Source organism: Oncorhynchus keta, unplaced genomic scaffold (genome assembly GCF_023373465.1).
Source record: "Oncorhynchus keta strain PuntledgeMale-10-30-2019 unplaced genomic scaffold, Oket_V2 Un_contig_3938_pilon_pilon, whole genome shotgun sequence".
NCBI lineage: Eukaryota > Metazoa > Chordata > Actinopteri > Salmoniformes > Salmonidae > Oncorhynchus > Oncorhynchus keta.
In genome coordinates, this window is record NW_026287515.1 from 23,232 (window position 1) to 40,500 (window position 17,269).

General features: G+C 42.0%; 1 protein-coding gene across 1 annotated transcript in view; it reads left to right on the top strand.

The window, feature by feature from the left end:
• LOC118382360 (dynein axonemal heavy chain 6-like) overlaps nucleotides 1-17,269 on the top strand; it is a gene marked incomplete at both ends in the record, with an annotated part of 135,383 nt that overhangs the window by 17,404 nt on the left and 100,710 nt on the right. Inside the window, 3 exon segments of the mRNA XM_052508912.1 lie at nucleotides 169-390; nucleotides 546-668; nucleotides 16,971-17,153. Of these exon segments, the coding sequence (XP_052364872.1) occupies nucleotides 169-390; nucleotides 546-668; nucleotides 16,971-17,153 (528 nt within the window).

Genomic DNA, 17,269 nt, shown 5'->3' on the forward strand with positions numbered 1-17,269 from the left:
CCATCCAACTCATTAATGTACCAATTAGTTCAATCAATGTATCCTTTGTTCGCTTGCTCGCTCGTTTACTCACTCACTTGATATTGGTTTTTACCAATGTGTATATACAAACATAGGTCACAATGTGCATAACATGAGCCCCTAACCTTTCATCCCTGACCCCTACAGGTGAACATATTGACCCTGGAGTGGCGTGACGGCCTGATGGCGCTCAGCGTGCGAGCGGCCTGCAACGACACCAGCGATGACCACAAGTGGATCGTGTCGGACGGTCCGGTGGACGCGCTGTGGATTGAGAACATGAACACGGTCCTGGACGACAACAAGATGCTGTGTCTGGCCAACAGCGAACGCATCAAACTGACCCCGTCTATACACATGGTGTTTGAGGTCAGAGAGGGGTCAGGGGTTATAGGTTAGGGGTTCCTCTTCATTGCGTTCTAGTGTTGATGACAAGCGGGACAGTCACTGTGGACAGATAATAGTGACTTGTTAAAGATCCAGACATTGTAAATGCTCTGCAACCTTTGTGTTGTGTGTCTCAGGTCCAGGACTTATCGGTGGCGTCCCCAGCCACAGTGAGTCGCTGTGGGATGGTCTACATCGACTCTAACGAACTCAAATGGATGCCCTATGTCCAGACCTGGATCACTGGCCTGGCTAAAAAGGTGATTTACCAGTCTCCTTAACATGGTCCAGACCTGGATCACTGGCCTGGCTAACAAGGTGATTTACCAGTCTCCTTAACATGGTCCAGACCTGGATCACTGGCCTGACTAAAAAGGTGATTTACCAGTCTCCTTAACATGGTCCAGACCTGGATCACTGGCCTGACTAACAAGGTGATTTACCAGTCTCCTTAACATGGTCCAGACCTGGATCACTGGCCTGACTAACAAGGTGATTTACCAGTCTCCTTAACATGGTCCAGACCTGGATCACTGGCCTGGCCTGACTAACAAGGTGATTTACCAGTCTCCTTAACATGGTCTAGACCTGGATCACTGGCCTGACTAACAAGGTGATTTTACCAGTCTCCTTAACATGGTCCAGACCTGGATCACTGGCCTGGCTAAAAGGTGATTTACCAGTCTCCTTAACATGGTCTAGACCTGGATCACTGGCCTGGCTAAAAAGGTGATTTACCAGTCTCCTTAACATGGTCTAGACCTGGATCACTGGCCTGACTAACAAGGTGATTTACCAGTCTCCTTAACATGGTCCAGACCTGGATCACTGGCCTGGCTAAAAAGGTGATTTACCAGTCTCCTTAACATGGTCCAGACCTGGATCACTGGCCTGGCTAAAAAGGTGATTTTACCAGTCTCCTTAACATGGTCCAGACCTGGATCACTGGCCTGGCTAAAAAGGTGATTTACCAGTCTCCTTAACATGGTCCAGACCTGGATCACTGGCCTACAGTGTTGTCAGAGATGGTTATATCTGCTGTTGTGTCTGATGTTACAGACCTACAGTGTTGTCAGAGATGGGTTATATCTGCTGTTGTGTCTGATGTTACAGACCTACAGTGTTGTCAGAGATGGTTATATCTGCTGTTGTGTCTGATGTTACAGACCTACAGTGTTGTCAGAGATGGTTATATCTGCTGTTGTGTCTGATGTTACAGACCTACAGTGTTGTCAGAGATGGTTATATCTGCTGTTGTGTCTGATGTTACAGACCTACAGTGTTGTCAGAGATGGTTATATCTGCTGTTGTGTCTGATGTTACAGACCTACAGTGTTGTCAGAGATGGTTATATCTGCTGTTGTGTCTGATGTTACAGACCTACAGTGTTGTCAGAGATGGTTATATCTGCTGTTGTGTCTGATGTTACAGATCTACAGTGTTGTCAGAGATGGTTATATCTGCTGTTGTGTCTGATGTTACAGACCTACAGTGTTGTCAGAGATGGTTATATCTGCTGTTGTGTCTGATGTTACAGACCTACAGTGTTGTCAGAGATGGTTATATCTGCTGTTGTTTCTGATGTTACAGATCTACAGTGTTGTCAGAGATGGTTATATCTGCTGTTGTGTCTGATGTTATAGACCTACAGTGTTGTCAGAGATGGTTATATCTGCTGTTGTGTCTGATGTTCAGACCTACGGTGTTGTCAGAGATGGTTATATCTGCTGTTGTGTCTGATGTTACAGACCTACAGTGTTGTCAGAGATGGTTATATCTGCTGTTGTTTCTGATGTTACAGACCTACAGTGTTGTCAGAGATGGTTATATCTGCTGTTGTGTCTGATGTTACAGACCTACAGTGTTGTCAGAGATGGTTATATCTGCTGTTGTGTCTGATGTTACAGACCTACAGTGTTGTCAGAGATGGTTATATCTGCTGTTGTGTCTGATGTTACAGACCTACAGTGTTTCAGAGATGGTTATATCTGCTGTGTGTCTGATGTTACAGACCTACAGTGTTGTCAGAGATGGTTATATCTGCTGTTGTGTCTGATGTTACAGACCTACAGTGTTGTCAGAGATGGTTATATCTGCTGTTGTGTCTGATGTTACAGACCTACAGTGTTGTCAGAGATGGTTATATCTGCTGTTGTTTCTGATGTTACAGACCTACAGTGTTGTCAGAGATGGTTATATCTGCTGTTGTTTCTGATGTTACAGATCTACAGTGTTGTCAGAGATGGTTATATCTGCTGTTGTTTCTGATGTTACAGACCTACAGTGTTGTCAGAGATGGTTATATCTGCTGTTGTTTCTGATGTTACAGACCTACAGTGTTGTCAGAGATGGTTATATCTGCTGTTGTGTCTGATGTTACAGACCTACAGTGTTGTCAGAGATGGTTATATCTGCTGTTGTATCTGATGTTACAGACCTACAGTGTTGTCAGAGATGGTTATATCTGCTGTTGTTTCTGATGTTACAGACCTACAGTGTTGTCAGAGATGGTTATATCTGCTGTTGTTTCTGATGTTACAGACCTACAGTGTTGTCAGAGATGGTTATATCTGCTGTTGTGTCTGATGTTACAGACCTACAGTGTTGTCTGAGATGGTTATATCTGCTGTTGTTTCTGATGTTACAGACCTACAGTGTTGTCTGAGATGGTTATATCTGCTGTTGTTTCTGATGTTACAGACCTACAGTGTTGTCAGAGATGGTTATATCTGCTGTTGTATCTGATGTTACAGACCTACAGTGTTGTCAGAGATGGTTATATCTGCTGTTGTGTCTGATGTTACAGACCTACAGTGTTGTCTGAGATGGTTATATCTGCTGTTGTTTCTGATGTTACAGTGTTGTCAGAGATGGTTATATCTGCTGTTGTGTCTGATGTTACAGACCTACAGTGTTGTCTGAGATGGTTATATCTGCTGTTGTGTCTGATGTTACAGACCTACAGTGTTGTCTGAGATGGTTATATCTGCTGTTGTGTCTGATGTTACAGACCTACAGTGTTGTCTGAGATGGTTATATCTGCTGTTGTTTCTGATGCTACAGACCTACAGTGTTGTCAGAGATGGTTATATCTGCTGTTGTGTCTGATGTTACAGACCTACAGTGTTGTCTGAGATGGTTATATCTGCTGTTGTTTCTGATGTTACAGTGTTGTCAGAGATGGTTATATCTGCTGTTGTGTCTGATGTTACAGACCTACAGTGTTGTCAGAGATGGTTATATCTGCTGTTGTGTCTGATGTTACAGACCTACAGTGTTGTCAGAGATGGTTATATCTGCTGTTGTGTCTGATGTTACAGACCTACAGTGTTGTCAGAGATGGTTATATCTGCTGTTGTGTCTGATGTTACAGACCTACAGTGTTGTCTGAGATGGTTATATCTGCTGTTGTTTCTGATGTTACAGACCTACAGTGTTGTCAGAGATGGTTATATCTGCTGTTGTGTCTGATGTTACAGATCTACAGTGTTGTCAGAGATGGTTATATCTGCTGTTGTGTCTGATGTTACAGACCTACAGTGTTGTCAGAGATGGTTATATCTGCTGTTGTGTCTTATGTTACAGACCTACAGTGTTGTCAGAGATGGTTATATCTGCTGTTGTGTCTGATGTTACAGACCTACAGTGTTGTCAGAGATGGTTATATCTGCTGTTGTGTCTGATGTTACAGACCTACAGTGTTGTCAGAGATGGTTATATCTGCTGTTGTGTCTTATGTTACAGACCTACAGTGTTGTCAGAGATGGTTATATCTGCTGTTGTGTCTGATGTTACAGACCTACAGTGTTGTCAGAGATGGTTATATCTGCTGTTGTGTCTTATGTTACAGACCTACAGTGTTGTCAGAGATGGTTATATCTGCTGTTGTGTCTGATGTTACAGACCTACAGTGTTGTCAGAGATGGTTATATCTGCTGTTGTGTCTGATGTTACAGACCTACAGTGTTGTCAGAGATGGTTATATCTGCTGTTGTGTCTGATGTTACAGACCTACAGTGTTGTCAGAGATGGTTATATCTGCTGTTTTGTCTGATGTTACAGACCTACAGTGTTGTCAGAGATGGTTATATCTGCTGTTGTGTCTGATGTTACAGACCTACAGTGTTGTCAGAGATGGTTATATCTGCTGTTGTGTCTGATGTTACAGATCTACAGTGTTGTCAGAGATGGTTATATCTGCTGTTGTGTCTGATGTTACAGACCTACAGTGTTGTCAGAGATGGTTATATCTGCTGTTGTGTCTGATGTTACAGACCTACAGTGTTGTCAGAGATGGTTATATCTGCTGTTGTGTCTGATGTTACAGATCTACAGTGTTGTCAGAGATGGTTATATCTGCTGTTGTGTCTGATGTTACAGACCTACAGTGTTGTCAGAGATGGTTATATCTGCTGTTGTGTCTGATGTTACAGACCTACAGTGTTGTCAGAGATGGTTATATCTGCTGTTGTGTCTGATGTTACAGACCTACAGTGTTGTCAGAGATGGTTATATCTGCTGTTGTTTCTGATGTTACAGACCTACAGTGTTGTCAGAGATGGTTATATCTGCTGTTGTTTCTGATGTTACAGATCTACAGTGTTGTCAGAGATGGTTATATCTGCTGTTGTTTCTGATGTTACAGACCTACAGTGTTGTCAGAGATGGTTATATCTGCTGTTGTTTCTGATGTTACAGACCTACAGTGTTGTCAGAGATGGTTATATCTGCTGTTGTGTCTGATGTTACAGACCTACAGTGTTGTCAGAGATGGTTATATCTGCTGTTGTATCTGATGTTACAGACCTACAGTGTTGTCAGAGATGGTTATATCTGCTGTTGTTTCTGATGTTACAGATCTACAGTGTTGTCAGAGATGGTTATATCTGCTGTTGTGTCTGATGTTACAGACCTACAGTGTTGTCAGAGATGGTTATATCTGCTGTTGTGTCTGATGTTACAGACCTACAGTGTTGTCTGAGATGGTTATATCTGCTGTTGTTTCTGATGTTACAGACCTACAGTGTTGTCTGAGATGGTTATATCTGCTGTTGTTTCTGATGTTACAGACCTACAGTGTTGTCAGAGATGGTTATATCTGCTGTTGTATCTGATGTTACAGACCTACAGTGTTGTCAGAGATGGTTATATCTGCTGTTGTGTCTGATGTTACAGACCTACAGTGTTGTCTGAGATGGTTATATCTGCTGTTGTTTCTGATGTTACAGTGTTGTCAGAGATGGTTATATCTGCTGTTGTGTCTGATGTTACAGACCTACAGTGTTGTCTGAGATGGTTATATCTGCTGTTGTGTCTGATGTTACAGACCTACAGTGTTGTCTGAGATGGTTATATCTGCTGTTGTGTCTGATGTTACAGACCTACAGTGTTGTCTGAGATGGTTATATCTGCTGTTGTTTCTGATGCTACAGACCTACAGTGTTGTCAGAGATGGTTATATCTGCTGTTGTGTCTGATGTTACAGACCTACAGTGTTGTCTGAGATGGTTATATCTGCTGTTGTTTCTGATGTTACAGTGTTGTCAGAGATGGTTATATCTGCTGTTGTGTCTGATGTTACAGACCTACAGTGTTGTCAGAGATGGTTATATCTGCTGTTGTGTCTGATGTTACAGACCTACAGTGTTGTCAGAGATGGTTATATCTGCTGTTGTGTCTGATGTTACAGACCTACAGTGTTGTCAGAGATGGTTATATCTGCTGTTGTGTCTGATGTTACAGACCTACAGTGTTGTCTGAGATGGTTATATCTGCTGTTGTTTCTGATGTTACAGACCTACAGTGTTGTCAGAGATGGTTATATCTGCTGTTGTGTCTGATGTTACAGATCTACAGTGTTGTCAGAGATGGTTATATCTGCTGTTGTGTCTGATGTTACAGACCTACAGTGTTGTCAGAGATGGTTATATCTGCTGTTGTGTCTTATGTTACAGACCTACAGTGTTGTCAGAGATGGTTATATCTGCTGTTGTGTCTGATGTTACAGATCTACAGTGTTGTCAGAGATGGTTATATCTGCTGTTGTGTCTGATGTTACAGACCTACAGTGTTGTCAGAGATGGTTATATCTGCTGTTGTGTCTGATGTTACAGACCTACAGTGTTGTCAGAGATGGTTATATCTGCTGTTGTGTCTGATGTTACAGATCTACAGTGTTGTCAGAGATGGTTATATCTGCTGTTGTGTCTGATGTTACAGACCTACAGTGTTGTCAGAGATGGTTATATCTGCTGTTGTGTCTGATGTTACAGACCTACAGTGTTGTCAGAGATGGTTATATCTGCTGTTGTTTCTGATGTTACAGATCTACAGTGTTGTCAGAGATGGTTATATCTGCTGTTGTGTCTGATGTTATAGACCTACAGTGTTGTCAGAGATGGTTATATCTGCTGTTGTGTCTGATGTTATAGACCTACAGTGTTGTCAGAGATGGTTATATCTGCTGTTGTGTCTGATGTTACAGACCTACAGTGTTGTCAGAGATGGTTATATCTGCTGTTGTTTCTGATGTTACAGACCTACAGTGTTGTCAGAGATGGTTATATCTGCTGTTGTGTCTGATGTTACAGACCTACAGTGTTGTCAGAGATGGTTATATCTGCTGTTGTGTCTGATGTTACAGACCTACAGTGTTGTCAGAGATGGTTATATCTGCTGTTGTGTCTGATGTTACAGACCTACAGTGTTGTCAGAGATGGTTATATCTGCTGTTGTGTCTGATGTTACAGACCTACAGTGTTGTCAGAGATGGTTATATCTGCTGTTGTGTCTGATGTTACAGACCTACAGTGTTGTCAGAGATGGTTATATCTGCTGTTGTGTCTGATGTTACAGACCTACAGTGTTGTCAGAGATGGTTATATCTGCTGTTGTTTCTGATGTTACAGACCTACAGTGTTGTCAGAGATGGTTATATCTGCTGTTGTTTCTGATGTTACAGATCTACAGTGTTGTCAGAGATGGTTATATTTGCTGTTGTTTCTGATGTTACAGACCTACAGTGTTGTCAGAGATGGTTATATCTGCTGTTGTTTCTGATGTTACAGACCTACAGTGTTGTCAGAGATGGTTATATCTGCTGTTGTGTCTGATGTTACAGACCTACAGTGTTGTCAGAGATGGTTATATCTGCTGTTGTATCTGATGTTACAGACCTACAGTGTTGTCAGAGATGGTTATATCTGCTGTTGTTTCTGATGTTACAGATCTACAGTGTTGTCAGAGATGGTTATATCTGCTGTTGTTTCTGATGTTACAGACCTACAGTGTTGTCAGAGATGGTTATATCTGCTGTTGTGTCTGATGTTACAGACCTACAGTGTTGTCTGAGATGGTTATATCTGCTGTTGTTTCTGATGTTACAGACCTACAGTGTTGTCTGAGATGGTTATATCTGCTGTTGTTTCTGATGTTACAGACCTACAGTGTTGTCAGAGATGGTTATATCTGCTGTTGTATCTGATGTTACAGACCTACAGTGTTGTCAGAGATGGTTATATCTGCTGTTGTGTCTGATGTTACAGACCTACAGTGTTGTCTGAGATGGTTATATCTGCTGTTGTTTCTGATGTTACAGTGTTGTCAGAGATGGTTATATCTGCTGTTGTGTCTGATGTTACAGACCTACAGTGTTGTCTGAGATGGTTATATCTGCTGTTGTGTCTGATGTTACAGACCTACAGTGTTGTCTGAGATGGTTATATCTGCTGTTGTGTCTGATGTTACAGACCTACAGTGTTGTCTGAGATGGTTATATCTGCTGTTGTTTCTGATGCTACAGACCTACAGTGTTGTCAGAGATGGTTATATCTGCTGTTGTGTCTGATGTTACAGACCTACAGTGTTGTCTGAGATGGTTATATCTGCTGTTGTTTCTGATGTTACAGTGTTGTCAGAGATGGTTATATCTGCTGTTGTGTCTGATGTTACAGACCTACAGTGTTGTCAGAGATGGTTATATCTGCTGTTGTGTCTGATGTTACAGACCTACAGTGTTGTCAGAGATGGTTATATCTGCTGTTGTGTCTGATGTTACAGACCTACAGTGTTGTCAGAGATGGTTATATCTGCTGTTGTGTCTGATGTTACAGACCTACAGTGTTGTCTGAGATGGTTATATCTGCTGTTGTTTCTGATGTTACAGACCTACAGTGTTGTCAGAGATGGTTATATCTGCTGTTGTGTCTGATGTTACAGATCTACAGTGTTGTCAGAGATGGTTATATCTGCTGTTGTGTCTGATGTTACAGACCTACAGTGTTGTCAGAGATGGTTATATCTGCTGTTGTGTCTTATGTTACAGACCTACAGTGTTGTCAGAGATGGTTATATCTGCTGTTGTGTCTGATGTTACAGACCTACAGTGTTGTCAGAGATGGTTATATCTGCTGTTGTGTCTGATGTTACAGACCTACAGTGTTGTCAGAGATGGTTATATCTGCTGTTGTGTCTTATGTTACAGACCTACAGTGTTGTCAGAGATGGTTATATCTGCTGTTGTGTCTGATGTTACAGACCTACAGTGTTGTCAGAGATGGTTATATCTGCTGTTGTGTCTTATGTTACAGACCTACAGTGTTGTCAGAGATGGTTATATCTGCTGTTGTGTCTGATGTTACAGACCTACAGTGTTGTCAGAGATGGTTATATCTGCTGTTGTGTCTGATGTTACAGACCTACAGTGTTGTCAGAGATGGTTATATCTGCTGTTGTGTCTGATGTTACAGACCTACAGTGTTGTCAGAGATGGTTATATCTGCTGTTTTGTCTGATGTTACAGACCTACAGTGTTGTCAGAGATGGTTATATCTGCTGTTGTGTCTGATGTTACAGACCTACAGTGTTGTCAGAGATGGTTATATCTGCTGTTGTGTCTGATGTTACAGACCTACAGTGTTGTCAGAGATGGTTATATCTGCTGTTGTGTCTGATGTTACAGACCTACAGTGTTGTCAGAGATGGTTATATCTGCTGTTGTGTCTGATGTTACAGACCTACAGTGTTGTCAGAGATGGTTATATCTGCTGTTGTGTCTGATGTTACAGACCTACAGTGTTGTCAGAGATGGTTATATCTGCTGTTGTGTCTGATGTTACAGACCTACAGTGTTGTCAGAGATGGTTATATCTGCTGTTTTGTCTGATGTTACAGACCTACAGTGTTGTCAGAGATGGTTATATCTGCTGTTGTGTCTGATGTTACAGACCTACAGTGTTGTCAGAGATGGTTATATCTGCTGTTGTGTCTGATGTTACAGACCTACAGTGTTGTCAGAGATGGTTATATCTGCTGTTGTGTCTGATGTTACAGACCTACAGTGTTGTCAGAGATGGTTATATCTGCTGTTTTGTCTGATGTTACAGACCTACAGTGTTGTCAGATATGGTTATATCTGCTGTTGTGTCTGATGTTAAAGACCTACAGTGTTGTCAGAGATGGTTATATCTGCTGTTGTGTCTGATGTTACAGACCTACAGTGTTGTCAGAGATGGTTATATCTGCTGTTGTGTCTGATGTTACAGATCTACAGTGTTGTCAGAGATGGTTATATCTGCTGTTGTGTCTGATGTTACAGACCTACAGTGTTGTCAGAGATGGTTATATCTGCTGTTGTGTCTTATGTTACAGACCTACAGTGTTGTCAGAGATGGTTATATCTGCTGTTGTGTCTGATGTTACAGACCTACAGTGTTGTCAGAGATGGTTATATCTGCTGTTGTGTCTGATGTTACAGACCTACAGTGTTGTCAGAGATGGTTATATCTGCTGTTGTGTCTGATGTTACAGACCTACAGTGTTGTCAGAGATGGTTATATCTGCTGTTTTGTCTGATGTTACAGACCTACAGTGTTGTCAGAGATGGTTATATCTGCTGTTGTGTCTGATGTTACAGACCTACAGTGTTGTCAGAGATGGTTATATCTGCTGTTGTGTCTGATGTTACAGACCTACAGTGTTGTCAGAGATGGTTATATCTGCTGTTTTGTCTGATGTTACAGACCTACAGTGTTGTCAGAGATGGTTATATCTGCTGTTGTGTCTGATGTTACAGACCTACAGTGTTGTCAGAGATGGTTATATCTGCTGTTGTGTCTGATGTTACAGACCTACAGTGTTGTCAGAGATGGTTATATCTGCTGTTTTGTCTGATGTTACAGACCTACAGTGTTGTCAGATATGGTTATATCTGCTGTTGTGTCTGATGTTACAGACCTACAGTGTTGTCAGAGATGGTTATATCTGCTGTTTTGTCTGATGTTACAGACCTACAGTGTTGTCAGAGATGGTTATATCTGCTGTTGTGTCTGATGTTACAGACCTACAGTGTTGTCAGAGATGGTTATATCTGCTGTTGTGTCTGATGTTACAGACCTACATTGTTGTCAGAGATGGTTATATCTGCTGTTGTGTCTGATGTTACAGACCTACAGTGTTGTCAGAGATGGTTATATCTGCTGTTGTTTCTGATGTTACAGACCTACAGTGTTGTCAGAGATGGTTATATCTGCTGTTGTGTCTGATGTTACAGACCTACAGTGTTGTCAGAGATGGGTTATATCTGCTGTTGTGTCTGATGTTACAGACCTACAGTGTTGTCAGAGATGGTTATATCTGCTGTTGTGTCTGATGTTACAGACCTACAGTGTTGTCAGAGATGGTTATATCTGCTGTTGTGTCTGATGTTACAGACCTACAGTGTTGTCTGAGATGGTTATATCTGCTGTTGTTTCTGATGTTACAGACCTACAGTGTTGTCAGAGATAGTTATATCTGCTGTTGTGTCTGATGTTACAGATCTACAGTGTTGTCAGAGATGGTTATATCTGCTGTTGTGTCTGATGTTACAGACCTACAGTGTTGTCAGAGATGGTTATATCTGCTGTTGTGTCTTATGTTACAGACCTACAGTGTTGTCAGAGATGGTTATATCTGCTGTTGTGTCTGATGTTACAGACCTACAGTGTTGTCAGAGATGGTTATATCTGCTGTTGTGTCTGATGTTACAGACCTACAGTGTTGTCAGAGATGGTTATATCTGCTGTTGTGTCTTATGTTACAGACCTACAGTGTTGTCAGAGATGGTTATATCTGCTGTTGTGTCTGATGTTACAGACCTACAGTGTTGTCAGAGATGGTTATATCTGCTGTTGTGTCTGATGTTACAGACCTACAGTGTTGTCAGAGATGGTTATATCTGCTGTTGTGTCTGATGTTACAGACCTACAGTGTTGTCAGAGATGGTTATATCTGCTGTTTTGTCTGATGTTACAGACCTACAGTGTTGTCAGAGATGGTTATATCTGCTGTTGTGTCTGATGTTACAGACCTACAGTGTTGTCAGAGATGGTTATATCTGCTGTTGTGTCTGATGTTACAGACCTACAGTGTTGTCAGAGATGGTTATATCTGCTGTTGTGTCTGATGTTACAGACCTACAGTGTTGTCAGAGATGGTTATATCTGCTGTTTTGTCTGATGTTACAGACCTACAGTGTTGTCAGATATGGTTATATCTGCTGTTGTGTCTGATGTTACAGACCTACAGTGTTGTCAGAGATGGTTATATCTGCTGTTTTGTCTGATGTTACAGACCTACAGTGTTGTCAGAGATGGTTATATCTGCTGTTGTGTCTGATGTTACAGACCTACAGTGTTGTCAGAGATGGTTATATCTGCTGTTGTGTCTGATGTTACAGACCTACAGTGTTGTCAGAGATGGTTATATCTGCTGTTGTGTCTGATGTTACAGACCTACAGTGTTGTCAGAGATGGTTATATCTGCTGTTGTTTCTGATGTTACAGACCTACAGTGTTGTCAGAGATGGTTATATCTGCTGTTGTGTCTGATGTTACAGACCTACAGTGTTGTCAGAGATGGTTATATCTGCTGTTGTGTCTGATGTTACAGACCTACAGTGTTGTCAGAGATGGTTATATCTGCTGTTGTGTCTGATGTTACAGACCTACAGTGTTGTCAGAGATGGTTATATCTGCTGTTGTGTCTGATGTTACAGACCTACAGTGTTGTCTGAGATGGTTATATCTGCTGTTGTTTCTGATGTTACAGACCTACAGTGTTGTCAGAGATGGTTATATCTGCTGTTGTGTCTGATGTTACAGATCTACAGTGTTGTCAGAGATGGTTATATCTGCTGTTGTGTCTGATGTTACAGACCTACAGTGTTGTCAGAGATGGTTATATCTGCTGTTGTGTCTTATGTTACAGACCTACAGTGTTGTCAGAGATGGTTATATCTGCTGTTGTGTCTGATGTTACAGACCTACAGTGTTGTCAGAGATGGTTATATCTGCTGTTGTGTCTGATGTTACAGACCTACAGTGTTGTCAGAGATGGTTATATCTGCTGTTGTGTCTTATGTTACAGACCTACAGTGTTGTCAGAGATGGTTATATCTGCTGTTGTGTCTGATGTTACAGACCTACAGTGTTGTCAGAGATGGTTATATCTGCTGTTGTGTCTTATGTTACAGACCTACAGTGTTGTCAGAGATGGTTATATCTGCTGTTGTGTCTGATGTTACAGACCTACAGTGTTGTCAGAGATGGTTATATCTGCTGTTGTGTCTGATGTTACAGACCTACAGTGTTGTCAGAGATGGTTATATCTGCTGTTGTGTCTGATGTTACAGACCTACAGTGTTGTCAGAGATGGTTATATCTGCTGTTTTGTCTGATGTTACAGACCTACAGTGTTGTCAGAGATGGTTATATCTGCTGTTGTGTCTGATGTTACAGACCTACAGTGTTGTCAGAGATGGTTATATCTGCTGTTGTGTCTGATGTTACAGACCTACAGTGTTGTCAGAGATGGTTATATCTGCTGTTGTGTCTGATGTTACAGACCTACAGTGTTGTCAGAGATGGTTATATCTGCTGTTTTGTCTGATGTTACAGACCTACAGTGTTGTCAGAGATGGTTATATCTGCTGTTGTGTCTGATGTTACAGACCTACAGTGTTGTCAGAGATGGTTATATCTGCTGTTGTGTCTGATGTTACAGACCTACAGTGTTGTCAGAGATGGTTATATCTGCTGTTGTGTCTGATGTTACAGACCTACAGTGTTGTCAGAGATGGTTATATCTGCTGTTGTGTCTGATGTTACAGACCTACAGTGTTGTCAGAGATGGTTATATCTGCTGTTGTGTCTGATGTTACAGACCTACAGTGTTGTCAGAGATGGTTATATCTGCTGTTGTGTCTGATGTTACAGACCTACAGTGTTGTCAGAGATGGTTATATCTGCTGTTGTGTCTGATGTTACAGACCTACAGTGTTGTCAGAGATGGTTATATCTGCTGTTGTGTCTGATGTTACAGACCTACAGTGTTGTCAGAGATGGTTATATCTGCTGTTGTGTCTGATGTTACAGACCTACAGTGTTGTCAGAGATGGTTATATCTGCTGTTGTGTCTGATGTTACAGACCTACAGTGTTGTCAGAGATGGTTATATCTGCTGTTGTGTCTGATGTTACAGACCTACAGTGTTGTCAGAGATGGTTATATCTGCTGTTTTGTCTGATGTTACAGACCTACAGTGTTGTCAGAGATGGTTATATCTGCTGTTGTGTCTGATGTTACAGACCTACAGTGTTGTCAGAGATGGTTATATCTGCTGTTGTGTCTGATGTTACAGACCTACAGTGTTGTCAGAGATGGTTATATCTGCTGTTGTGTCTGATGTTACAGACCTACAGTGTTGTCAGAGATGGTTATATCTGCTGTTGTGTCTGATGTTACAGACCTACAGTGTTGTCAGAGATGGTTATATCTGCTGTTGTGTCTGATGTTACAGACCTACAGTGTTGTCAGAGATGGTTATATCTGCTGTTGTGTCTGATGTTACAGACCTACAGTGTTGTCAGAGATGGTTATATCTGCTGTTGTTTCTGATGTTACAGACCTACAGTGTTGTCAGAGATGGTTATATCTGCTGTTGTGTCTGATGTTACAGACCTACAGTGTTGTCAGAGATGGTTATATCTGCTGTTGTGTCTGATGTTACAGACCTACAGTGTTGTCAGAGATGGTTATATCTGCTGTTGTGTCTGATGTTACAGACCTACAGTGTTGTCAGAGATGGTTATATCTGCTGTTGTTTCTGATGTTACAGACCTACAGTGTTGTCTGAGATGGTTATATCTGCTGTTGTGTCTGATGTTACAGACCTACAGTGTTGTCAGAGATGGTTATATCTGCTGTTGTTTCTGATGTTACAGACCTACAGTGTTGTCAGAGATGGTTATATCTGCTGTTGTGTCTGATGTTACAGACCTACAGTGTTGTCTGAGATGGTTATATCTGCTGTTGTGTCTGATGTTACAGACCTACAGTGTTGTCTGAGATGGTTATATCTGCTGTTGTGTCTGATGTTACAGACCTACAGTGTTGTCAGAGATGGTTATATCTGCTGTTGTGTCTGATGTTACAGACCTACAGTGTTGTCAGAGATGGTTATATCTGCTGTTGTTTCTGATGTTACAGACCTACAGTGTTGTCAGAGATGGTTATATCTGCTGTTGTTTCTGATGTTACAGACCTACAGTGTTGTCAGAGATGGTTATATCTGCTGTTGTGTCTGATGTTACAGACCTACAGTGTTGTCAGAGATGGTTATATCTGCTGTTGTGTCTGATGTTACAGACCTACAGTGTTGTCAGAGATGGTTATATCTGCTGTTGTGTCTGATGTTACAGACCTACAGTGTTGTCAGAGATGGTTATATCTGCTGTTGTGTCTGATGTTACAGACCTACAGTGTTGTCAGAGATGGTTATATCTGCTGTTGTTTCTGATGTTACAGACCTACAGTGTTGTCAGAGATGGTTATATCTGCTGTTGTTGTCTGATGTTACAGACCTACAGTGTTGTCAGAGATGGTTATATCTGCTGTTGTGTCTGATGTTACAGACCTACAGTGTTGTCAGAGATGGTTATATCTGCTGTTGTTTCTGATGTTACAGACCTACAGTGTTGTCAGAGATGGTTATATCTGCTGTTGTGTCTGATGTTACAGACCTACAGTGTTGTCAGAGATGGTTATATCTGCTGTTGTTTCTGATGTTACAGACCTACAGTGTTGTCAGAGATGGTTATATCTGCTGTTGTGTCTGATGTTACAGACCTACAGTGTTGTCAGAGATGGTTATATCTGCTGTTGTTTCTGATGTTACAGACCTACAGTGTTGTCAGAGATGGTTATATCTGCTGTTGTGTCTGATGTTACAGACCTACAGTGTTGTCAGAGATGGTTATATCTGCTGTTGTGTCTGATGTTACAGACCTACAGTGTTGTCAGAGATGGTTATATCTGCTGTTGTGTCTGATGTTACAGACCTACAGTGTTGTCAGAGATGGTTATATCTGCTGTTGTGTCTGATGTTACAGACCTACAGTGTTGTCAGAGATGGTTATATCTGCTGTTGTTTCTGATGTTACAGACCTACAGTGTTGTCAGAGATGGTTATATCTGCTGTTGTTTCAGATGTTATAGACCTACAGTGAAAGTAAATATGGGTCCAGTGAGTGTTTGGGACGCGGCGATTCAGACAGTTAGCAGGCCTGTGCAAACAAGCTAACAGTTAGTAGGCCGAGACTAAACAAGGTAGCAGTTAGCGGACCGGGGCTAAACAAGCTAGCAGTTAGCAGGCCGAATTAGCAAGCAAGGGGATAGCAAGGGCTAGAGAGTTAGCATTTGGGGGACGTCACGATGGGGTGAGTCTGTTTATTCCTCTTCATGCGGTGACATCGATAGACCGGTCGTGGGTCCGGGTATTGTAGCCCAGGAGTATGCTACGGTGGTAGCACAGGGGCTCTGGCCGGGCTAGCTTCAAGGTAAGTGGGTGGAAACGCTAGCCAGGAGTAATCATCCGGGGAAGCGGTTTAGCTAGATAGCTAGTTGTGAAGATCCAGCTGAAAAATGTTCCGTTTGCGGTGGGAATCCGGGGATAAAAAAATAAATAGGTCCGTTATGCTCTGGTTAGAGTCGCGTTGTTCGAACTGGCGAGAGCTTTCCGAGCTAAAGGTTAGCTGATGACCGGTTAGCTGAAGACCGCTAGCATAGCTGGTAGTTAGCTGGCTCGCTTCAGTTAAGGGGTTCCGGAGTAAATATAAATACTTTAGGAAAAGTAGCTACATTGGGTGAGGCGGGTTGCAGGAGAGTATTTGGAAGCTTAGATTTAGCAAAATGTTTTAAAAGATATGCGAAGAAAAATATGTAAAAACGGAAAAAAAACGATACACGACACGTCAGGACGTCTTACTGCTACGCCATCTTGGTTCTTGGGTAGAGATGGGTTATATCTGCTGTTGTGTCTGATGTTATAGCTGACAGATGATTTATCTTTATCTTACTGTCTATTGAGTTATTGGTTGACATGGATCTTTATGTTAATTCAAAAGCCAACTTTTACCTGTTTTTTCTTGATGTCCTGATCATACATTTAACTTGCCCTGCTTCTCACTCTCTCTGCCCTCTCTGTTGCTGTCTCCCCCTATCCTCCTCTCCCTTCTACCCCCCCAGCTCCCTGAAGCAGTGTGTGTGTACCTGTTGGCGTTGTTTGAGCAGTACGTGGAGAAGGGTCTTCAGTTTGTGTGGAAGCGCTGTGTCCAGGCCATGGGCCAGGTGGACATCAGTAAGGTCACTACCCTCTGCTGCCTGTTGGAGGCGCTGCTGCTGGGAGACGGAAGACCAGACCTCAAGATGGTAGGCTAAATGTTACTAGAGCGCAGCATGACCACAACCACATGTTAACCAGTCATTATACACATCTTTAAACTGGGTGGTTCGAGCCCTGAAAGCTGATTGGCTGACAGACGTGG